We start from the raw sequence: 24,559 nt of genomic DNA, 5'->3' as shown, positions 1-24,559 counted from the left end.
TTCCACATTCTGTAATGTTTTGGTGGAAAAGTAGTTATGGAGAGCTTTAAGCCTTTTTTTATAAGAGTGTCCTGCAAATTCTGCATTATCAATCACAGAAAAGCATAAGGGTTTAATTTTGTAGCTGAAATCAGCAGATTTATTCTGAACAGGTCTGAAGAGCAGTACAGCTGAGAAAAAGGTCATGGGTTTTCATCAAGAATTGCACCATAAGAAGCGAAGGAAGTCATATTCTAATGTCATCTTCTGACACATATCTAACAACCAAACAAGATCAAGCTATTGAGCACATTTGAATATGGGGTGTTTTGCTTCACGTAGAATATCGAGTTGATACATTAGCACTGATACTCTTATGCTTCATTATAGTGCATTGTCATGAGCATATATGTTGTCCTGGTTATAACTGTAGTAATATTACTATAGTAAGTGAAGAGTTTCCCGCTGTGACAAGGACATGTGCAGGTGGGGATTTACGTGTAAGAAATTTGTGAGCTGGAACAGAGAGGGTGGTTTTGGCACTCGCTATTTAAAAGAACAGAAAGTATCAACAAGGACATATTACAGTTGGTTCTACATACTGCCTAAGTGATATTGCTGATATCCTATAGGTGTTGGTTTGAGGTGAAGATGATGATTGTATAATAGAATTGTAATTTCTCTTTTTTAAGGTTATTTGATGTATTAATTTACGTTTCTAGGGTTAAATTAAGATTAGGTTCTGTGATTTTTTTTTTTCTCCCTCCTTAATTTCTCCCCTGTCCTCCCAGAAAACAGGCAGAACTTTGTAACTCTAAAGTTGTTGTGAACTAGAGAGTAGAAGTGATTTTGTGCCTTGAGAAGTGGACATCATTCACTCTGAAAATTTCTCTCTGGTGGAATAGTCTTTGTGCACTAACTACAGCTACGTCAGGTTGCGTAACAATAGTGTCCAGTCTGCATGTATTCATTGCTGAAGTAGTATTTATAATATCAAAATTATGTATTTAGAATATGCTGTGCAGTTGAATTTGTAGCCATATTGGGTGGTATCAATTTCTTTATTTGTGTATATACACAATTAAGTTTGTTTACTTTGAGTTGATAAATTTGAGACCTTTCATCTCTGAGTAGTAGGTGGTACGATTACTAATACACCTGTGGTAGTGATCAAGTATTGGATCTAAGAGGGTGCCTCTGCATTTTATAGTCTTTGTGCTCTCAGTAACTCTTCATTTAATTAAAATACTGCTATCATAGAAACTGTAAGTACCTTTTCAGTAATTATTTTTCACATACTTCAATTTCATGTTTTATGTTGTACATTTCAAGTGTGTAAACTCTGCATGCTGAGTCCTGAACTTGTAGCTCTCTAGCATCGCTGTCAGTATCTGAGCTATTCTCGTGTTTCTTAACTCACCAATGTCTACTCATTATGCACAGAAGTTGTGATGGTTCCAAAACCTGAATTTCTCTGTTGAAGAGAGGTTGTTCCACACATATCTGAAAATATAGGCTTAGTGGCAAATACTTTCTGGCTTGTTAGCCGGGTCTCCATTAGGAAATACTTGCAATAGTAGCTGAAATAACAGTTGAAATCTCCTGTGAAAGTGGTATTTTAAAGGAAAAATGTAATTAATGCTGGGTGTTTTATTGTGAAGGAAAGCATACCAGTTAAGTTGCAAACATTGGCCTGAAAAGATTACAAAATAGTAAAAAGGAATAATGGAGCAAGATGGAGGAAGGAAGAGGTAGAAGTGAATAGCACCATTGAAAGATAAGTTGCTTACTGCCTACAAAGTTTGGGTATTTCATTTTTTTTCTTCTGAATCTCCAACTTTCTGTAATGAAACTTCTGTGTTTTTGTAGGTGCAGAAGTATGCTCCAGCTAGTGAGGAGCATCTGTCTCCAGAGCTACAGGAATGGGCACCATATTCACCCAAACGATCTGCTAGGCACAGTGATGGCTTTGTGCCTGCTGCCTTATATGGTGGCAGCATGTCAGCAGGTGAGTGACAGAACTTGTAGTTACTTTCGAAGAATGCCCCAAGAAATTTGTCCATATTGGACAATATTGGGGATTAGTTGTGATATGTGCAGAACAAGCATGACTCACAATACATATTTCAGTCATCTGTTGTAATCTGAATGTGGTCTGCTCAGCTTTTGACTTTAAAGAAGTGATACCTGTTTAAGAACCATTAAGGAAACAGCAACTCCTGGCTGAAGGATTTGCGTTTCATCAGTTTCTGTGCAGAGGAGTTTTCAGTGCATCAGTGGTGAACAAGGTGTAGCCTATACATTAGGGAGACAAGTAAGATTTCCAGTATTTTTGAAAGCCAACAGTAAATGGAGGTGTCCCAAGCTTTAGATTCTTAACTTCTGAAATGCTTCCAAGGAAAAAGATCTGATGTTCAGGAAGTACAAGTTCTGCCTATTGGAAATCAAATGCTTGGAGTATCTCAAGTTGAGTGCCCAAACTGGTTGTGATCTTAATCTAAATTAAAGATATTAAATGACATTGTATTTGAGATACTAAGCTGCTGAAGAGGAGCCTTGGAAGCAGCTCACATAGAAATCAGTATAATCTGGTAGAACAGAAAACAGCATGTTGTCTCAGTTGATCAAACAGTTGTTGGTATTGAGGTTCATGTTAGTAGGTTTTTAAATTGGTACAGACTAAATGGAGTGCTTCAGGAGCTAAGTAGGGTTTCATATGCTCATTGCTTTGAACTGGTCAAGAAGCATTTGCTTAGGCTTGGTAAACTTGTTGCCAGATGGATTGTTCAGTCTTTAGTGTAGCTACCTGCGGTGGTTGCATACAAAACTTGATTTTCAAATCAAGACAATATTGATTTTTATGAGATTACCCTCAATTCTTTGGAAAGCCCCAAACTCCTGCATGTTCTAGAAATTATGGAAGACTTTCTTCTTAGTGGAGACCATGAAGGAGGTAATGGCTTGTTTATCTGGAACAATGAGCAGCTTCAATCTCTGTTGTCCCAATCAGTTTTCAGAATCTAAAGTTGTGCTCAAGAGTAGCTCAGATCAAAGAAGCTTTTGCTCTTCTTTGATTTCTTTTACTCTTTTCTTTCTCTCTCTTTTAATGATAGTAGAAAAAGTATTAAAAGGTATTATTTCTAACTAAAAGCTTTATCTTACCATGATGCCTTTGGATAATAACCCAGTCAAGTCAATCCTACATTCAACAATACGATTGTATATCTTGAAATGTGAACAAGTTTTTGCTATTGTATTCTATGCTGCCAACTTATTTAAGAGTGTCTTCATAGGAGAGGTGCTCCATCCCTCTTATCGTTTTTCTAGAAAGAAAGAATGTGTTTTTATCATCTTAAGCAGGTACTGTACCAAGAAGCTTAGCACCGTGCCCTGCTGTAACTGCAGTCATGAGAAATCCAATCTATACTGCCTGGAGCCACAGAGTTCACACCAGCAATTGCCCATCAGTCGCCAGCCAAATATGCCATCAGCATCTGCATCCCAGGTGATTTGAAATTTATATCTCTTTAAATTTTTGTTTTCATTAGGATGAAATTGCTTTTGGTAGTTGTTTTATACAGTGCAGTGTGAAAACACACTGCTGTTATGTGTTATTTTGACCCAGGGTTCTCAAAACCATTATTGCATAAAGTGATGTGCCAGTTGCTTTCATGTCTTTCAGTAACTGATGGATTAGGTTTCCCTCTGCTCCACTGGCTGTTAGTGACAAAAAAAAAAATATTTTATTGAATGAATTAACTTTTAATGTTGTTTTTTTTCTTGTCCTTGTCAAAACAAGTAAAGCGTCCTTTTTTTTATAGCACATTAGGCTTTTTTTCCTCTGACTTCTTTTAGTTCATAAAATGATGGGACAATTTGGAAGAGGGAAGGAGAGGAGCATTCATTTTATTCAGTAACTCCATTTATTTTTTTTATTTTTTTATTTTTTTTGGCCAGTATGCTATTTGCTAAGGTGCTTTTCTCTGTTCTAACTGTTGCCCTATTCTTCTTTTGTTTTGATGTAGTTCCAGCATCAAGGTCGCCTGAGTTTGGACCTAAGTCATAAAACACTCCAATGACTACTCTGAAAATTCACGTACAAGAGCATCTCATGGCTCAAATTCATTACCATCCAGTGCAAGACTTGGTAACTACCTTTCCTTATTTATTTCCTGTGGGACTTGTATGTATTGGAGACGAAGAATAAATGGAAAATGCCTTAAGTACATGCGTTACAGGATTGTCATAGCTAGCAAAGTCTCAAAGCTTCCTGTGCCCCTCTGTTTCATTTTTTTGTGGTTTAATGACTACAGGTGTTCCCTGGAAGTAGCTGTATTTAATTAATACTTTACAGTCTCTTTAAAATACAATCTCTGTGTGTGTGAGTGATTTTCCTTTCTGTGCCTTTTAAAAGTACCTGTATAAACATGGGAGGCCCAGCCAAAGTATTTTTGAGGTTCAGTGAGGTGGAGAGAAGAAAAGGAGAGCGCCCTCAGAACAAAAAAATCAAAGATGACTGATGGCATAATGTAAATTGTATTGTTGGAAAATAAGTTACACTTATGTTTACTTGATTGACATCTAAGATTGTTTATGCCTATGCTAGTCATACCAAAGCAAATGCATGCTTTATAGCAATGCCATTTTAACATTTTAGAATTTTTTAAAATTTTAAATTGTGTAATAACGTTTTTGTGCGTGTTTGTGTTCCATCAATGATTGGCAGTTGCATCTGAATAGAGCATGGCAGCTTTGTAACCAAAGCAAAAAACGGCGTAACAGTTTGCAGCCAGTGTTAAAAAATTATGTATTCATCCAAGCAGAATGTAATCAGAATATTTTAAATGCCTTTTGGAAAGTCCCATGGATTCTTAGTAAACAGAGATGTTAGATTATTGCTTGGACTTCAAGTTAAGTTTCATTTGAGTGAAAAATATTAAAAATATTTTTCATACAAGAATGAACAGTACATATAGCACTGTATAGCTGCATTGTGCTCTTTTTATACTAACTGTGTGAGACAATTTACTGGAAATACGATATAAACAATAGGTATGAGGGTTATCAAGGCTTGTGCATAAATTCAGAGGCCATTTTAATGCTCACTGAAGAAGCAGAATCTAAATGTACTTTTTTGTTCAATGTAGTTGCTTTTACTTTTGTCATTGTAATGTTTTTCTTGTTGTAAAAATAAGGTTCTCGAGTAACTTGCAGTACAGAACAGAACGAATTAAGATCCCTTTAACACCAAGATATCCAAGGTCCATGATGGGCTCTGACAGAGGTGAATTATTTCATAAGTAACTTTAATCTCACTATTTTCAGTATAGCCAATCCAAAGCCTTTGCAGTTGTTAAATCAGGTTCCACCAAAATCTAAATATGACAGTTTTATTAAGGTTACAAAAATTACATTTTGCCACAGAGAGGTTAAAAAAAAAAAAAACAAAAACGAACTTTCTAATGAAAGTTGATTTTTCTGTTAGTAGACTCTTAAGATGTGGCACCCTTAGAAAAACTACACAAAAAAGTAAGGATAATCATTGCTGTATGTTTTACAGTTGTAGTTTTCTTCTAGAATGACATCATAAAAGTTTTAGGAGTGAGATGACCTGCGCTATTTTTTGATTCTTTAAATATATTATTTTTGCACACCATTGTATTACTGATTGTAAATTATATTTTGAAATGCAGTGAAAATATTTTAGTACTTCACTCAAATTGCTTGGTGGATGATACTTAAAGGCATGATACAAATACCAGTTGGAGTGCTGGAGAACTGTAGAATTCAGAGTTTGATGACAGTAAATGGCAACTCTCGCTGCCATCATTGCTCAAATGTCATGGAGCCCTTAATGGATTGTATGCAGTGGTTTTCCTAACTGGGCAAATAAAATTCTTTCAAATGGCTTTTATTTGTGATTAGTAATTTGAGATTTGTTTTTCTGTAGCTTTTTCAGAGGAAGCAAACGGAATGTTCTGTCAGAGCACTTGTTCAGTAAATTACTCAGGGAGGGTACAGCCAGGGAAAAGACACAAAGTCATGTCAAGCTTGTTTGAAATTGCAGAGCTTTCCTGTCTCTGTGTATAATTCATGCTGGTGTTTTGTTGGTGTTTTCAGGTGTTTCATAATGCATCTCCCACCCAAAGGAAGGGGCTGTACATAAGTGTTTTATTTGCAAATAAACCGACGTATTGAACTTTTATTTTTCCTACTTCTTTCCTGTTTTTTCTTTAAGTTTGCATTGCTAGGGTTTTCAGACATGCATATGGTGTAGCTTGTCTGTAACCTCCTCTCCTTGTTGACAACGGCAGTAGTTGTATGCACACTCACAGAGGACAGATTCAACGTATAGTCATTAAGGACAGTAATTTTGCACTGTCTGAAATCGGTTATCTGATCTCTTTAAGCTTCTTACCTGGTTAATAGAGTGCTAGTCAACAGTCGTGTCCTCTTTCTTGTCTCAGATGTGTCTGGTGTCTTCCACTATGTCTGTGTAGATCTCCAAACCATGAGAGATGCAGGATACTAAAACTCAGCTGTTGATTTTCCATAGGCTCCTTGTCACACTCTGAATGTAGCAGTCCCAGCTTGATAACTCCTCCACAGTCACCTCTTAACTTGGAAACATCTTCCTTTGCCAGCAGCCAGTCTCAGAACTCCCTTTCTACACTACCTAGGATTTCCATTAGCCCAGTGTCTATTGGAGAACGTAGAAAAGATAGGTAAGGTCCCCACGTTATTTGCTTTTAATACAAATGTGTCTGAGGAAATTTTGTACATTTGTTTGTTGGGTTGAAGGAATGTGAACATTTAATTTAAATGAGAAGTGTGTAGGCACACAGGTGCATCTCAGGTCCTGTTACTCGATGTTTTTATTTTCTTTACAAAGCATGTAAGACATCATTGTGTGGATTTTTTCTTCAAAACTGAAGAGCAGATTCTTGAGTTTAGAAAATCAAGGAATTTCATAAGGGTTTTATTTGTTCCATGTTAGACTAATGGCCACACAAAATAAGAGCATTCTAAATTGGAATACACCCCTTCAGAACTACCTGAGATGCTTTTTTAAGATAGCCTTGTTCTGTACTCTGGAAAACTAAATAAAATAAAGACCTCGTAACATCTGATAGCTAAATATCAGGTGGCTTAGCATTGTGGAATATGTGCTCTAACCACTGTGCCTTGATTCAGTTTAGCCAGATAACACAAAAAATTGAGGGCATAACTGTGCAAGAAGGTATCCATATGTACAGATGCAATTTTACTGCTGTGACTGATCCCTTTGGCTGGACCTGGACCGCTGCTAGCCATAGCATGAAGTATATGCGTAGCTGCTTGCAGAATTTGAACCTAATATGATAGCTTTCTTAAAGACGTGAGCTTTGTGTTTTAATGACTTTATATCTTACAATGAATAATTTCAAGATATGTTGCTTATGGTATCGTCTTGGACATCTGATTTCATTTTATCATGATCTGGCTAGACTAAATATATGAAAAAGTTTGTGGTGAATTCAAAGCATTGAACAGTAAGACACAAGTCTGAATCCAGCTTTTATTTACAGTAAGGGAATCAAATGGCATTCTGGCAGTGTAAAGGAGCTATGATGTGTTAGAATAGATTATATTCATGTGAACTTCAAGAACCCTTTGTATTGCTTGATTTATGGAAAAGGACCTACCATAAAAAATGTGAATGATAAAGTAATAAGGATATTCTGTATTCTAAGTTTCCTGGTAGGAATAAAAAGTTATTCATAAAATGTTACATGAAACTTTTGTCTTGTTTAAAGAATCAGTAACTAAGTTATTGTAGTAACTCTAGAATGTATATTGTGTACAAAGGACAGTGTTACTTTGAAAGGGCATCTAAAGAGGTTTTTGTGAATTTTCATTCTTTCTTTCTTCAGTGTGACTTTTGTACTATGTGTACTCAGTTTGTGTTCTCATATAAATGTTCCTCTAATTGTCACTTGCAAATTCAAGGTCAGAGTTTCTTTTCTCTTTCACATGAATAATGACGTATAATGTTCAGCTGAAAAAGCTAGGGTTTTTGACAGCCCTATAACTTTGTATCTCTGAGCACAGGATATGTGTTCTGATCTCTGGGAAATAACAATTTCTCTTAATGTTGATCAGATGGTTGAAGTACAGTCAAGTTCCAGCCCCTTCACTCTTGCTGTGCATATGGATAAACCATAGTCTGAATTGGCTTTCTAAAAAGAATATAATTCTAAGTTTTGTGGAGTTTTTGTTGGTTTTTTTTTAAAGCAAAAACAAAGAACTAACAAACACAAACTTCTTAATTTAGGAAAGTAGATAATTTAAGTCTATCCTAAGAAAATGTTTGAAGATGCCTAGATAGCATTTTATATGGTTATTTGGTCTTATAATTCTTCCTGTTCCCCATAAAATACAAGTAACTCCCTTGACTGTTCTCTAGATGAAAATAATAATAATATAGATAAAAAAATAAAATGTTTGTTCTGTTGATTATAATTTAAATGAAAATTGAAGGATCTGATCAATTAAGACTTCTTTCTAATCAGTGTTTAGTGATTCTGGCAGGCAGTCTGAATGTTATAGAAGAGTGTACTTCACTTGATTTTAATAACCCTGCTTATCAAGTAAGACACCTTTTTAATGTTATCATTCTGTTTTACTTTATTATTGATTCACTACTACATGCATTACTAGTTATCTTTCATTTTCCATTTACTAGAATTCTAAGATATGATCCTGTGCAATTTGTATGGGTTTGATTCTTTCTTATTCCAATCGAAAACAAACAAAACAAATTTGAAAATGCATGTGTTAGAAGGAAAAGCAGAAAGGTACAATAAATCAGGTTCAGAAAGATGTAATTTGTAGGTTTTGATGAGGTAGTATGCCTTGATAAATTTTGTGATGTTAAGAAGCTTCATATAATGTCATGGTTTACATGCTCATAATGAGTAAAAACAAAAAAAAAAGGAAAGTTCATAAATTGCAGTTTTCTGGGACTTAGCACAGTTTAGTTATATATGCTATGTACAAAAATGTGGGCCTTATTTTAAGTTTGTGGTAGTAAACCTACCTTATCTTCATTACATCGATAGACAAGCTCTGAAGGCGTTACCTCGAACAGTGACGTTGATGTTAGAAGATTACTGGGTTCCAGAGTTGCATTCACATCAGCGGCCAGTTTTTATCTTTATGTGCTAATAAGCTGGCAAAATATTGTGCCCCTGCTGCAGAAGGCTATCAATAATTACCTTCAAAGACTGTGGCAATAAGCATAATTTAGGAAATAATGTCCTCTTCCCTCTGCCCCCAGCCTCAAATCCTACTCTTTATAAAAATACCTTTCCTCAGCCTGGCTCACATTATTAGCAGTGAGTGAAGTCAAATTAACTCATCTGGTCTCTGAACAGCACAATTAAAATAGTTGAAGCAGTTGGCACTATATGATATCATGAAGTGTTGGGAAAGAAAACATTCAAATTAATACATGTCAAATGTAGCATAATGCTATTAAAATAAAAAATACACCATACCTGGTACTCAAGCCGTTTCATTCAGAACAAGCTCAACTGTTAATATCTGGTGATGCCTTTTGCTGTGTAGACATTAAGTCTGTAGTAATATAAACCAGCATTTTTTAGGAGGGTCATGTTTGTTTATACACACCATGAAGGGACCAGCCCTGTTTGTACAGGTGGATACAACCTAAACATCCTAACTATGGGGGGGGAGGAAAGGGGAATGTATCAGGGTTTTCTGTTGTATAAGCCATTCTCTTGTTATACTTGCTAGTGTCTTACTATACTGTGTGTCTTTTTCTAAGTGTTCTTTTCTTCTCAAATCTTCTACATCTTTCAGATATCTGTTCCGTAATAGGTCTTTTCTGAGAATCCCTGTGGCTCCTAGGCCTAGGTTCTCATCACTAAGGAGTTTGAGGTTGGCCTGATATAAGGTTGTCCTTCTCGAGCAGTATTGCGCACTTTGTGCTATTTTACATGTTTGGATAATTGCCCTGAAGAGAATTTGCATGGTAATGTTACCATGCAAAGTGCTGTCTTAATGGCTTGAGTTTGCAACTGCTTAATTTTCATTACTAATTTATGTTTCCCTGCTTACAAATATGAAATCTTATATCTGTGCATTGTTGTCCTTTGGTTTACCACCTTATTATTTATGATGTTTATTTTCATTGGCAGTAAAGACTCCCAGCATTTATATTTGTAACATACCTTTCTAGAATATGGTTTGTAAATGACATATTATATACAGTGGTTCTATTACTTTTATATAATATGCATCTGGAAGCTTCTTTCCTACCAACTTCACCACCATCCTACTTATAATTCATATTTACCATAATGTTTTAGAGCAGTCATCTACCTGGTATACTTCTGCCACTGTACATTGCATGGTGTTAAAGGAATGCATTTAAGACAGTTGACAGTAAATTTTTTTTTAAAGTAACAGTTTAAGCCTATTTTATTATTACAGTTCAGACAGACATAAAGTATTGCATGTAACTTTGACATTGTGATGGTTCAAGTGCAATTTTGTCCAAATCAGTTTTAACTATCTCCTCTAAAAGGCCCTACATGGAAGAGCCGCGTCATGTTAAAGTGCAGAAGGGTTCTGAGCCACTAGGGATTTCCATTGTGAGCGGAGAAAATGGTGGAATATTTGTCTCTAAAGTAACAGGTGGGAGCATTGCCCATCAAGCTGGCCTTGAGTATGGTGATCAGTTACTAGAGGTAATTGTTTGCTTAATATTCCTATGGCTTAATGAATAAATTCATATGACTCCAGCCATAACTGCCTTCCCCAAAAGAGTATCTTGTGAAGCTTGTGTGCTGTGGGATGTAGCAAAGGATACTCTGTATGTAATATTCCAGTAATCGTGATTGTTGTGACTTTTTGTCAGACTTCATCGTAAAGTAATGTCTTTTGATGGTAGATCTGCATTGCATCTTTTCTAGATATAATTAAATGTTAAGCTAGCTAGTTTCAGTACTTAAACCAGTATAGTTCCAACAGCATACTCTGCCTGCTAAGGTGAGTAAATATTCAAGCAGCTGGCTTGTACTGAGTTTCATGCTGCAGTTGCTGTGCCATATCCTTACCTGAGGTAGGCTTTTAGATTGCTGCAATCATGTTTTTGCCTACAGTATTACATAAACATGTGGAGGAGCATTTTTAAAGTACAGAGTTTCTTTGTAAATGTTAAATCTGTTCATGCTTGTGTATGTTAAAGCATCTTCTGTTGCACAGTGTGTGGATAAGACTACAATGGACCTGAATGGATCATGGATCTGAATTTATCTTTAAATCCTGAACTTATTCAGATCAGTGATCTGAAACCAACTTGTATTTAATCAATACATACGTCTTTTAATAGTAAAAAGATTTTTAAACTCATGGTCAGGTTACCAAATACTTTAAAATTACAGTGATTCTTTTAAGGAGTAAACCCTAGGAATCATTGTATAGCAACATTTCCATCCTCCTATTTACCCTAGTGGAAATAAGTCAGCATTTAGACATTAACCTAATCAAGAGACTGAAAGAATGATTTTCTTTCAGTTTCTTTCCGTTTCCATCTGAAAACTTGACGTTCTGGTTTGTGCATTTTTTCCATAGTTTAATGGAATAAATTTGAGAAATGCTACAGAGCAACAGGCTCGACTAATCATTGGACAGCAGTGTGACACCATTACTATCCTGGCTCAGTATAACCCACATATGTATCAGCTTGGCAATCATTCACGATCAAGGTAAGGCTGGCTAGGCTTTGAAAAAACTACTCTCTGATCCGTGCAGTTATTTAGCTAGTAGATAACTTCTGTACAGGTAATGTGTTTGCAAACATCGGCGCATTTGTGGTGATAAGAATTGTGATTGCTTAGAAAAGTAATGTGTGAATACACGCCTGTCAAAAAGAAAAGGAAAATGCTTGATGCACCAACTATATGTTCTTTCTTATTTAGGCATAGTCCTTAGATACATTAAACTAAACCCAAAGATGACTTCTTCCTACAATTATGAGATTCTAGTACTTCAAACTGGTTTTAATTTTTTTTTATAGTTAGTTTCCAAAAACTAATTAGAGAAGGCATATGACCTAGTGAAATTATCCATCCCCATTTGATGCACGATCACACTTCAAAACTGAGCTTTATCTTTCTCTAAGACTTATGGCGAACATATGTGATTTGGCATGCTCTTTGGGTTTGGTTTTTTCCCTTACTTTATACTTGATTTATGGCCAAATTAAGAACTTTATCTGTGTGGAAAGTACTTGGCATTGGTGAAACACTAACCCACCAGGCTCTTATTGTCTTATTTTCTTCTTCTTTTTTTTTTTTTTTCCCCTCCTAGTTCTCGCTTAGAACCTGTGAGTAATCATTCCACTCCTCAAGGCAGTGGAGCTGCAACGCCTGACAATCATTCCGTAATTGATACTGTGAGTGAACAGGATGAAGGAACAATGACACCCCCATCCAAACAAACCACGCCAACTACAAGTCCCCGGAATTCCTTAAGGTAGAGAGTAAAATTATTGCCTTAAGGGAAGAAAATGGTTAGGATGGGTGTGAAGGGTATTAGAAAACAAAGTGTACTTCTGTGAATGCTGTGTCTGGTTGAAATAAGTCAGCAGACAAGATAAGTGGACCCCAGGATAAAAGTACATGTTTTCAGTTTTTGAAAGACGGGATCTGCAAGGAGTGAAGAAAGCTTACTCCAAGATTGGTTTAGGTAAGAAGGTCTGCAAGGAACATGGTGTTTGTCTTATAAGACTGTATAAGACATGACCTATTTTGAATAATAATTATGTAAATAGATATTCTTCGGATGGCTAGTTGACTATGTGTAATGCAAGTTTTTAAATTGAAGTACATATGTTATTTCTTCCTGTCAAAAGGGGCCCTGTGGACACAAACAAAAGGACCCCTGAACCTAGAACTGTTGTTGTTAAAAAATCCCAAGTGGATCTTGGGATCCAGATATGTGGTGGAAACTTGTATGGAATATTTGTCTCGGATGTAGATGATGATAGCCCAGCAAAAGGACCTGATGGACTAGTCTTGGGTGACATGATACTTGAGGTAAGCTATAAAGAAAAGTCTGCAACATAGTGACAAAATGTCTAGTATGGTATAAAGAGGGAGCTGTACAAAGAATTGTGCTGTCTTGCTATGGGAGATGTTCTGTGAGTCTTGAGTTCCTGCCACAAAAGCTGAGTAAGAATGCTGAGAATGCATAACTTTCATTCTGGCTGCGACGCATAAAGAACTGGATGATGTGGACCTGGAGAACTACCAGTGTTGAGAGCACAAGTTGCCCACAAGTTTGAAGGAATAATGTATGTCCACCTGGATTTACGAACACCTGCTCTCTTCATATGAATAGGAAGCCTTGAATCCAATTGCTGTACATAGGAGAAAGGCAAAGATATTGAAGATGTTGCAAAACAGTGAACAATATCGATCTTATCACTATGAAATTCTAATGATAGTTTAGGGAAAGCCATGCAATATGTCCTGATTCTGCTTTCTGTGTCTGAAACAAGAATATTTATCTACTTGGCAGGAACTGTTAAGGTGATAAACACATATGTGTTCATGAGCTTTTCAGATAAAACTGAATATTGAGACTATCTGAGCACCGGAGTATTGAGACGCTCCCATTGCACCTGTAGAATCCAGATGGAGATTTTGCTTTATAATTGGTGTTTCTGACTTCCCTCAGACCACTTGCTTTCCCTAAAAATATTAAATTATTTCCAATGTGAATTTTATGATTCTCAGCTTACGCTTTGAAAACTATTTAAGGAAGTGCAGACTCTCGTTCATGGTGTGTGTCTGCTGTCTTCACTTGGGTATTTTGTTTTCCACCCCCATATCTCAATCTCCTGCTAGGCGTCTTAAGATGCAAACCGTACTAGAGTTGAGTGGCAAGATTTACTTGTATATAGAGCCTACCAGTGGGAAAACCAAACTCATTTTGCATGTTTTTCAAGCTCACCTAATTCTATTGCCTGTTAAGATAAAATTTCACACTTAAGGGTTTCTGTGTTTTGTATTTTGCAGTATGGGTCCATTGATATGCGAAATAAAACAGCTGAGGAAGCTTATCTTGAAATGTTGAAACCTGGAGAGAACATCAAAATAAAGACTCAATACAGAATAGAAGAATTTAATAAGATAAAAGAGCTTCCTGGAGATGGATTCTATATCAGGTATTTGAGTGCGACTGGTAATGCAGCATAAGGCTGTTAGGATAATATGCTGACCCATCATGAGAGAGATAGTGCATCAGTTTTACTACATTTTTCTAAATTCAGAGTTTACTGATTTATCCCAGCTAGTCTCTGACAGTGAGTACACAATCTGTAGCACAGTAAGTCTGCACGTTTCACTCTAAACTTGTGTCCTCTTGAAATGTAGAGTGTGCCACTAATCTGTTAACTTTTTTCAAAATAAGTATGCATGTTCTTCCCTTGAGCTGATGGAGATCAGTTGCAGAGCCTATTTATGTCTTTATTTTCAGGGCACTTTATGACCGTCTGGCAGAGGTGGAACAGGATTTAAGCTTTAAGAAGGATGATATTTTGTATGTTGATGACACTCTACCACAGGGAAACTTTGGTTGCTGGATGGCTTGGCAGCTAGACGAGAATGCTCAGAAGCTGGAAAGAGGACAGATTCCAAGTAAATACATGTGAGTGACCTCAGTTACAGTGTTTATCTTACAGTCTTTAAATGTCTGACTAGTGAGATGTGGTATAAAAGAGTTGTTTGCTTCTACTCTTTCTGGGAGATAATAATTCTTAGATACGTCATTTTAGGGATGGCATATTTTGATAACATTAAATATATTGTTCTATCAAGTTGTTTTTAATACTACTAAGTAGTAAACTAGAAATGGAAATGATACATAGACCAGTGTTGTGTTAGATAATTCAATAACAAAAGTGACAGTAACTACAGCAAAAATAACCTTGGGTTCAAGGATATCACAGCTGTTCTTGGGAAGCATCAGTGGTTTTAGTTATCTGTGGACAGCAATGTTGTTATAAGACTGCATATCCACCACAAACTCATCATGTTGGAAGAGCAGTTAAGAGGAGTATGCAGGAACTAAAATTTTTACATTGATATTGGAATCACATTAGTTATCACTCAGTGATTAAAAAAATTTTTTTTTTTTTCATTTTAAGATTATTGGTTTTCTGGTTTCCTTTTCTTCTAATAGTCTTCTCTCTATGTTGTAACTTAAAATTTATCCTGGCAGTGGGACAATGGTACTATGTGGACTGTGTGGAAGTACAATCTAATACTTATAGACCCATACACATCATTGATAGGCTTGTTACTGGAAGATGGATAATAAAACCAACTACATTTTACATGTGTTATGTGGCCAAAATATTTGTGCTCATATAAATTAAAACTGTTATTTTGGATTGCTAATAAGTTATTTGTAAGGATGAGTATAACATGCATCTTCATAGAAAGAATGGGATCTTCACCTCTGTGCGAGGCTGACTTTACTGGCAAGTAGGTGCATAATGCTGTGCAAAATGCAGTGGTCATCCTCTGTGCCATGCTGCTATTTCTGTTGTAAGAATCCTGAGGAAATGATGGTAGTGTGAGGTTTTCAGATGCTTATTTTTTGCTTTATGTTAACATTTATTTCTGATTAATTTTCTATGATGAAGGTACTTGAGCTAAGGCTTTCCAGGGTGTTCCAGAAGCAGTGGTGATATTGCTTGTCAAAAAAAAAAAAAAAAACAAAACCCTTAAAAATTTTAAATTAAAAAAAAATTCAAAAAGATATGTTTAAATACCAACCATTTAGTCTGTTTCGTTATAGGATGGATCAGGAATTCTACAGGAGACACAGCATGTCTGAGGCTAAAGATGAAAACAGCTCATCTAAGACATTGTCAGCAGCAGCACGGAGGTCATTCTTCAGAAGAAAGCATAAACACAAGCGAAGTGGTTCCAAAGATGGAAAGGATTTACTGGCTCTTGATACAATCAGTACAGATTCCATTCCCTTCTTGGATGGCAAGTACCTTTCTTATACTTGGAGGGGGTTGCCTTTCCTTCTCTTTCATTTTTAAACAGCTGCAGCATGACACAATGAATAATATTGCTTTCTGGTTGGTCTGAATACAAATGGTGATCATGTGTCCCATCATGTATATTGCTTTTAACAACAAAATTCTTTTGTGTTAAATAACAAGTCAGAGTGTTTCAAATGAATTTTTTTTTTGGTAGTTTATTCCTAGATCTGTTAGCATTAATGTTTCATTTGCAGAGGGAGATTGCTTTTTGTTGTGTGGTTTTGGTCTTCCTTTCAACTATTTAATTTCTGTCCAGGTTGCTTAGTCTAGACAGAAACTCAGGACACCACTCAAAAATCTTCACTGGTATTTCTTCACTCCACTTCAAAAATCATGTAGGTTACAATCCTTACTTTCTTGGAAGAGCTCAACAAACCATACCAGAGAAAACCAAATATTGTGTCTTGTTTATACTTTCAGGAAAAAAAAAAAATAGGAATGCTTGGTTTTACAGTTTGGGTGAGGGTGGTGCAGAGAAGCACCAGGTTCAATTAGAAAAATGTCTATTTTAAGCTGTCAAGTGGATAAAATTGCAATAATGGCTAGTGAGCATTTCTTATACTTGTCAAGGCCCTTATCCCTTGCAAGGCAGTTGTTTTAATAATACTGTTAGGATGCTTTTGCTTATCTGAAGAATGCCAGGAAAATAATTTACACTTTTATAAGTAAATCTTCTGTGTGCGTAGATTCTGCAAGTCTGGCATATCAGCGCGTACAGAAAGTGGACTGTACCTCTCCTAGGCCCGTCCTTATTCTAGGACCTTTACCCGATGCTGTGAAAGACATGTTGGTTAAAGAATCCCCTGGAAAATTTTGCAGATGTCCTCTTGGTAAGTATGCAGATATAACCCATTTATTCTTTCTGAGTACATGATAGTAACATCTGTATAAGCGAACTAAATGGTAGCACAACCTTGGAAAAAACCCCAAGAATCTGAATTTGCAGACATTGTTTTGTTAGCCTTGTTCTGTGTCTAAGGAATAGTAGTCAGAGTGGATCTCTTCTGGTTCTGTGAAACAGAGGTTATGAAAGCTTCCCAACAAGCCATTGAACGGGGTGTGAAGGATTGTCTGTTTATCGATTATAAACGGAGGAGTGGACATTTCGATGTGACGACTGTAGCTTCAATAAAAGAGATAACAGAAAAGGTGAGTCACTTTAATGAGTAGTTCTTTGTACAATTTGCAATATATGGTCATATGATGTTGGGGGGGTGGAAATTATGTTAGCGTTGTCTTCCTTGAAGGCATTCAGAGAATTGTTTCCCAGGCTGCTGAGTAAAATAAAATTTACCTCACTTTGGCATGTAACTCTTTAAAGATTATTTTATGCAAGCTCACCTTTGTTGTAGAAACTAGCAATGTCCGTATTCTTTTACAGTATTATTAAATAAAGTTAGAAATTATTTTCATAGATTCCATCTCCTACTCCCCCAAATGAGCATTTAGGTTTTTTAACTATTCCATTTAATGCAGTCAAATAAAACATGAACATCATAATAATCCTGGAAACAGACGTTAATTAAAATCTGTACATTTTTTACGGTTTCTATCAAACCACACAGAAAGTCTTATTATTGTAATGCTTGTGTTGCTTATGACTTCTGAAAGAGAAAATCAATATGAATATTTAAATTTGGAAAAAAGTATTACATATTTCAATCTGAGTTTTCATTTCATTAGTTCTTCTAATACTTTATTTCTATCGATGCATGCTTTTGGTACTGTGAGTGGAATTTCTTGCAATTTTTCATCTTCTGTGTTTTGTTATAAATCCTTTGGGTACAAATTGCTCAGTAGTCCCAAAATGCTAAATGTGTAGCAAAATTCTGTTGGGTTGCTATGATTTAAGTAGGGGAAGAAATGGGGGATTTGCATGTGTGCTTGTGCTCTTTAACTGAATGGGTGTTTTGCATTTACATTTGATCTTAGGATTGTCATTGTCTGCTTGACATCGCTCCTCATGCCATCGAACGGCTCCACAGTGTTCATATCTACCCTATTGTAATTTTTATTCGCTACAAAAATGCTAAACAAATCAAGTAGTCTGTGAGGGGTATAGTTCAGGGATGTTATTTTAGCCTAATAAACTTGTTACGTTTATTGTTTCTTTCATCCTAGCCAATCATAAATCTCTTCAAATGTGGAAATTAATCCTCACAAAAACCATTGTGAGGTAAATGATCTGAGCTTCATTTTGGTTGCATGACAATTAAGTGTATCTTTCAAAGAAATCAACCAATGTAGACTAAACTGTATGTACTTTAGGAGGCACTCAGATCTTTCCTGCTTACCTTTGTATTAAACTGTAAGACACATATGGGTGAGATCCTTTGAGGATTAAGTTGTGACCGTGACAAAGAGCTATCCTTCATCTTCTCAGCGGGGCCAAGAGCGTGGATGCGGTGCCGATTGATTCGTAACCTCAGCTGTCCCACCTTCATTCTCCAGTGCAAATGGCAAGGGAAGTGCCCTTTTGCCATGGAGTGTCTATGCTGTGGTCTTCTCGGGCCGTGCTCTTTCAGTAATTGGGAATTTCCTGCTTGAATATAACCAGGAACAGAACATGGGAGTTACAAACCACAGTTCCTCCCCTAATGTTTGAATAAGCCTTCACACATTTTCGTTTGGCAAGAAGTGGCATAATCTCCCAAAATAAGTATTAAGAAACAGTTTTGTTGTGAGATCTTACAGTTATGATACCGTCATTTTGAAAGTTAAAGACTTCTTATATTCTTGATCTGTAGGCAAATTTGATGACTATTTAATAAAGAAGATAAGTATAACCACTTTCTAGTAGAAGCAAGACATAAAGCAATGTGGTATATTTCATTACCACTGCAGGATCATGCACACAAATGATAAATGGAACTGTCATGTCTTGAGCCCCTTTGGAAATGGCATGGTGACCATTACAGCTAATTTTTTTTTTTTTTTTTTTTTTTGAAAGTGACAGAGTGCGATTGAACTAGACAAGTAAGGATTTCTAGCAGTCATCAAAATAAGATGCAGTGGCACATTTTCTCTGCCTGTTATGAGCACCAAAGGTTTTTCCAAACAGCCTTTTTGATATAGCGTGGGTTCCATTGGCATTCTCTGAAATGCTACACAGCAGTGATAGGTTAGTTTAGTAGTGATTATTTTATTTCTTAAAGAAAAAAAAAAAAAAGTGCTTGTTTTCTCACTGCTGTAAGAAACTATGCTTATATTGTTTCAGTACCTATCTATATGATCTTACTTGTTGATTATAAATTCTGCTTCCTTTTAAATAGAATCCCCTACTGGGGACCTCAATTCAGATTTGGAGGAGAATGTTACAAGCCTTGATCAGAATTAATTTTATTTTTTTTTTTACAGTTTGTATTACTCTCTATTTTCTTCTTGTTTTATTTCCAACAGCTTGTATAATAGAAAAACAGTCATCTCAAAAAATGTGTCATATATAAGATGACATAGAAAATTCAGTGCTTGATTCTTCACACCCTTATAGGGTAGTACTTGAGCCCCAGCTTTGTGTAGGGAGTAGTGGAATGTTTGAGATGATGATTGGATTCACACGAACTGGGAAAAATTATATTCTTTCTCCCTCAACCCCGTCCCAATCTGTGAGACTTTAAAGGAATAGTGTCTTTGATAGCAAATAAATTTGTTAGCACTGAAACGATCCTGATGCGTATGCTGATACTGCTGAAACACAGTAGATGGCACTCTATGCACAGGATTATGCTTACAAATTAATTAGCCTTTCACATTCACCCAACTGGAGGTAATCATTTCAAGTCCCATTTTAAAAAAATAAAATTACTCTTCTATAAGATTTTTCTTTTTCTTTCTTTTTTTGCAGAGAGCAAAAAGACCCATCTTCCTGAGGGACAAAGTTACACAAAAACATTCCAAAGAACAGTTTGAGACAGCTCAAAAAATAGAACAAGAGTATAGCAAGTACTTTACAGGTTAGTATTTAATCAACATTTCACTAGGAACACAGTTGTAATTTAATCCATTTACACTGTAATTCAAAAGATCCTATGTTCCTTCAAAGAGCCTCCCCCCCCCCCACCGCTCCTTCTGCCTTCCCTTTTGGCAAACTCATGCTCTGGTGTTTTATTGTAGTGGGACAGGAAATCTCAAGATACAAGTACTATCCCTTTCTTTTACATGTTTTTGTTTTAGGCATGTTATTAATCTTATAACATAAAGAGATTCTGAATATGTTTTGTTACAAGCCAGTATTATTGGAAGTATGGTCAAGATAATTTGACAGTGTTTGTTTTATACCATGTAAGGAGTATAAGTTATTTTGTAGTTGTAGAAATCAAACAAAACACAAAAAAACCTCTGTAGTGTAAATTAATGAATGCTTTGAGACATACTTTAAATCTTTCAAGAAAGGAAAAAAATTGTCAAAAGTTTCTTGAGCATGCATTGTAATTTGGAATAATTTAATTCAACTTCAGAGGCCTTTTTAACATCATAAAGTATACTATATGAATCTTGGATTCTAGTTAATACTGTATTTTTATTAGAGAAAGAAAACTGTATTTAAAGACTGTCTGTGCTTATTTTAGAGTCTATTTCTATGTGGTTCCACATACATTCAAAAGAGTGGGGATAAAATTCTAGCCATCTTGATGGGAATGGCAACAAAACTTAAAAAGAAAAACAAAACAAACCACCAAAACCCACCACTAAACCAGCCACCCCAAGTTTTCATCCCCTGAACAATGAGATTCCTACAGAAATATTTTGAAGCATATCTGCCAAGTGCAGGGGAGGGAAGGGGGGTGTTTTTAGTATAGAGCTATCTCAGCACGTCCTGAGAGAAGCTGCATGTTCTCAACATAATGAGCTACCTGGTATGTAAGAGCTATGCAAATGTTCATGTAAGTAGTACACACAGATGTACATGCATGGTTCCTTCACAGAATTTGACATGTGCATGGTCAGATTGCATCATTACATGTTATCTTCTGCTCCTTGTTGAGTCATTTGTTGCATTTTAATTTCAACCTGACAGTGAAAGTAGCACTCAGTCCAAGAGAGTCCTGTGTGGATCTTCTCACATGCCCTGTGGGAAGGGTCTCCCTCTGTTAGTGCCAAGTACAGTGGACTCCAGCTGTCACCAACATTCCCAGATGCTGGTATTCAGAGAGGATTGGTGCATTGACATTTAAGCTTGTTGAAATTATAATGTTGTGCATAAAAAATAGCCTGTAGGTAGGCACATTAGAAATGGTAGCTTCCTTGTGAAGCTAATGACATGCTCTCTCAGGCCTGAGCTCTGTGACTACTTCATGAAGTACATTTTTTGACTAATTACTCTTTCAAGTTGGCTTTGTTTCCTATACCAGGTTGTGAGCGCAGTGCATAATCTGAATCACTTCCTCACGGCCATTTGTCACCTTTCATAGATGTTGTCGGTTCCTGCATTCTGTATCCAAACTCAGCTGACATTAACAGTAGTATGTACTGCAGAGTCAAGTAATATTTTACACGAGATCAAATTCTCTTTTTTCAAAAATGGAAATTATACCTTAAGCCTTGTAAGACTTTCTGTATCTTTCCAGCATTGGTGGTAGCTGAGGCCAGTGGCTTTGCTGACATATTTCTCAAGTCATGAAAATCCTCACTTTTTAAGTCTTAAAGCTAATACGTTCTCCTCTCTTGTGTCAGTGTTGGCATTTTACTTTTTATGACTGCTATGTTTAGCAAGGGTAGAATGCAGGGTGTTAATTTATATTTTGAATTGATTTTCAGGGAGTTGCTTGCTGTTGGTCTTTTTGTTCCTTGAATGTGGTTGACAATAAGAATTGGAGTAGCAACCGCTGCTGTTTTATTTAGCTCAATGATCTGTGAGCTGCCTCATAATTTACTTCTAATATTTGTAAATAGTGTCTAGTTGCTACAGCTATAGTCTCTATGTATATTGCCATGTAAATATAAAACTCTTACCACCACATGCTGAACAGAGAAGGTTTATTATAGCAGGTTCTGACCATCTTTAGACCTAAACTTTGCCACCTGATGCCTCTGAAAATAGTACATGGAGGCCTCTAACAAAACAGTTGTCTTAGTTGATTATAGCCATCAGGTCTGTGACTTCCCTGGGCTGTTTTAAGAGCTAGCAGAAGAAACTGTATTGAATGCTTGACCTGTCTGCTCTGTTTATTCTTTCTCTTGTTTTAATAGAGTCATGCATCTGGCAAATATTGAATTGGGTAGATTAATTCTGATCTGTGGATAAACCCTTTGCAGAAAGATGCCAAAGACTGCTCTTTGTAATTAGTCATAACTGTTTGTTCCAGTCTCATTCGTGTGGGGGGGGTTTCTTTTTCTCCAGGCATTGTCCAGGGAGGAGCCCTTTCAAGCATTTGCACTCAGATTATGACAACTGTCGATCAAGAACAAAACAAAGTCCTGTGGATCCCAGCTGGCCCGCTGTAGATTTATTTCGCTGTGAAACTACTTTGCAGATGTAAATAACCAACTAACTTTCTATCCAACGGACTCTGTCCATTTCTGTCTTTATAAAGACATCCGTAAGTGATTTCTGTTTCATGAAGGGGAATGATAACACTGAACACACGAGGACCTGATGAGGCATGTGCTAAGGGGTAGATCACTTCACCGAGCTTGTCTCTTACGTTGTAGTGTACGCGTGACAGGTTGTCACGAGGGGTTGGACCTACGTGTACTTGTCCATGAGTAATGAATTTAACAATGCTGCAAAACCCTGTAGAATGACAAGTTTACAAAAACCTTTTCAAAGTATTTGGTTGTTGCTGTTTACTTGAATGTCTTTTGTTTGTTTGTTTGGTTTTGTTTTTTGAACTGTGTCCTTTCACTTAATGAGGTAACTCTGCAAAATGGAGTGAAATTTCTGAATATGAGCGAATGGTTTGTGCGCAATGTGACTCTTAGTTGCAATTTTGACCATTTCTAATTACATTGTTGACTTGACAACCAGATAATAACGTGGGATTGAATCGGTACGTCTTGGGAGTAAGCTCCGAAGGAAGTACACTCCTCTACAGGGCAGACCACTGTTTGTATCCTGTCAACGCTTGTCTGTCAAAGATATCGTTTCTTGTTTTATGCATGAATCTAATATTTAAACGTCATAATATATCTGAACAATCCAAGCTTAATGTGTGTTGAGAAATAATAATTTTTGGTTGTTGGGCCTGGATTAAGTACTGGTGGGGAAGAGTCATAAGCTAGGCCTAGCATGCTGTGTTCTGTCACTTTTAGATCCTGTAAATATGGAAAGCTTACGTCGGTGCAATTTTGCAGGGTAATTCTTAAGCTTTGTACTTCAGTGTGTAGCATTCACCTAGATTGTTTTTATTTAAGAGCAGCCACAGTTTTAGGGCTTTGATGAAAAGCCTTTAGAAAGGTACTAAATTGTTAGTGTTTTCACTGTCAAAAAATAAGTGGTCGTTTAGTTTTGGTTGCAATACATATTTACCTATTGTACCAAACTCCATTGTATCGGTTCCCTTTTTGTTTTTTGCACTTCTGACTCTGTGTTCCTAACACAGGTTTTGTACCTGTCTCTTCTGTCTCTTGTGCCATGTTTCTTGGGTACTGTATTTTAAATGTTTTTAAGATATCATTTGAGTAGAACTGCTTCTCGGTCACTGTTCCTAACATTTCATTGTGTAGGGTATCTAGTTTTACACTACAGGCTGTAGTTTTGCTTCTGTTTGCAGCTTTTTTAATTAAAAAAAGGGATTCTTCTTGCACAGTTCTTCAAAGAAAGATCTGGTCCTAAATTTAATTTCTGTTTTACAGATGCTATTTTATAGTTCACAATACTTTATTTATATAGTTATATACTATAGAGAGAGAGTATTTTGAACTATAATACATATATGTGTAGTATTTTATATAGTATTACACCATACTATTATAATACTATATATATAAAAATTAAAAAATAGGAAATGGTATGGATGAATTACTAGTCAAAGTACTTCTCATGGTGAGGGACAGCAGTTGTTTTTTGTTTATCTCCTTTTTTTGCTTTTTTGTTTTTTAAAGTTTGAGGTCAGAGTAGACTCCAGTGGTACAACTGAAACAGACAGGTACTGTTCTGATGTGGATTTTCTGTACTAAAATGAAAATGTCACTTTGTATCATAAAAAAAAAGTTAAAGAAACTGATTACTAAATAAAGGTCAATTTCTATAACTTGACTTGTGTGTAAAAGGTGCATATAGCTAATATTCTCCTTGACTCTGTGTAGCTGAGTCCTCCTGTAAGGCTTGATTTTCTGACTAAACTTGGCACATACAGGTTCAAGTGCCCACCTTGAGAGGAACGAGTTTTGGTTTTGTGGTTTTGCCCAGCCTTGCACACATAAATACCAAAGATGTTCATAAACTGCAGGACACAAGAAGTGAGATGTTGGTTTGTGTTAACATACTTTTAACATTCTGGCCCAGTG

The 24,559-nt window shown here is 36.2% G+C and overlaps 1 protein-coding gene across 1 annotated transcript in view; it reads left to right on the top strand.

Moving 5' to 3' along the window:
* DLG5 (discs large MAGUK scaffold protein 5) overlaps positions 1–24,303 on the top strand; it is a 109,776-nt gene extending 85,473 nt beyond the window's left edge. The window contains 21 exon segments of the mRNA XM_075758626.1: positions 1,849–1,987; positions 3,340–3,484; position 3,566; positions 4,005–4,043; positions 4,045–4,126; positions 4,436–4,445; positions 5,184–5,263; positions 6,536–6,704; positions 9,844–9,921; positions 10,571–10,733; positions 11,620–11,753; positions 12,358–12,522; positions 12,902–13,085; positions 14,070–14,218; positions 14,530–14,700; positions 15,856–16,052; positions 16,798–16,941; positions 17,133–17,260; positions 18,044–18,156; positions 19,958–20,064; positions 22,452–24,303. Of these exon segments, the coding sequence (XP_075614741.1) occupies positions 1,849–1,987; positions 3,340–3,484; position 3,566; positions 4,005–4,043; positions 4,045–4,126; positions 4,436–4,445; positions 5,184–5,263; positions 6,536–6,704; positions 9,844–9,921; positions 10,571–10,733; positions 11,620–11,753; positions 12,358–12,522; positions 12,902–13,085; positions 14,070–14,218; positions 14,530–14,700; positions 15,856–16,052; positions 16,798–16,941; positions 17,133–17,260; positions 18,044–18,156; positions 19,958–20,064; positions 22,452–22,555 (2,502 nt within the window). The 3' untranslated portion in view covers positions 22,556–24,303.
* Positions 24,304–24,559: the final 256 nt, after the last annotated feature.

This window comes from Balearica regulorum, chromosome 7 (genome assembly GCF_011004875.1).
Source record: "Balearica regulorum gibbericeps isolate bBalReg1 chromosome 7, bBalReg1.pri, whole genome shotgun sequence".
Classification (NCBI taxonomy): domain Eukaryota; kingdom Metazoa; phylum Chordata; class Aves; order Gruiformes; family Gruidae; genus Balearica; species Balearica regulorum.
The sequence above is the reverse complement of the archived record's forward strand: the minus strand, read 5'-3'. Positions and strand labels throughout refer to the sequence as shown.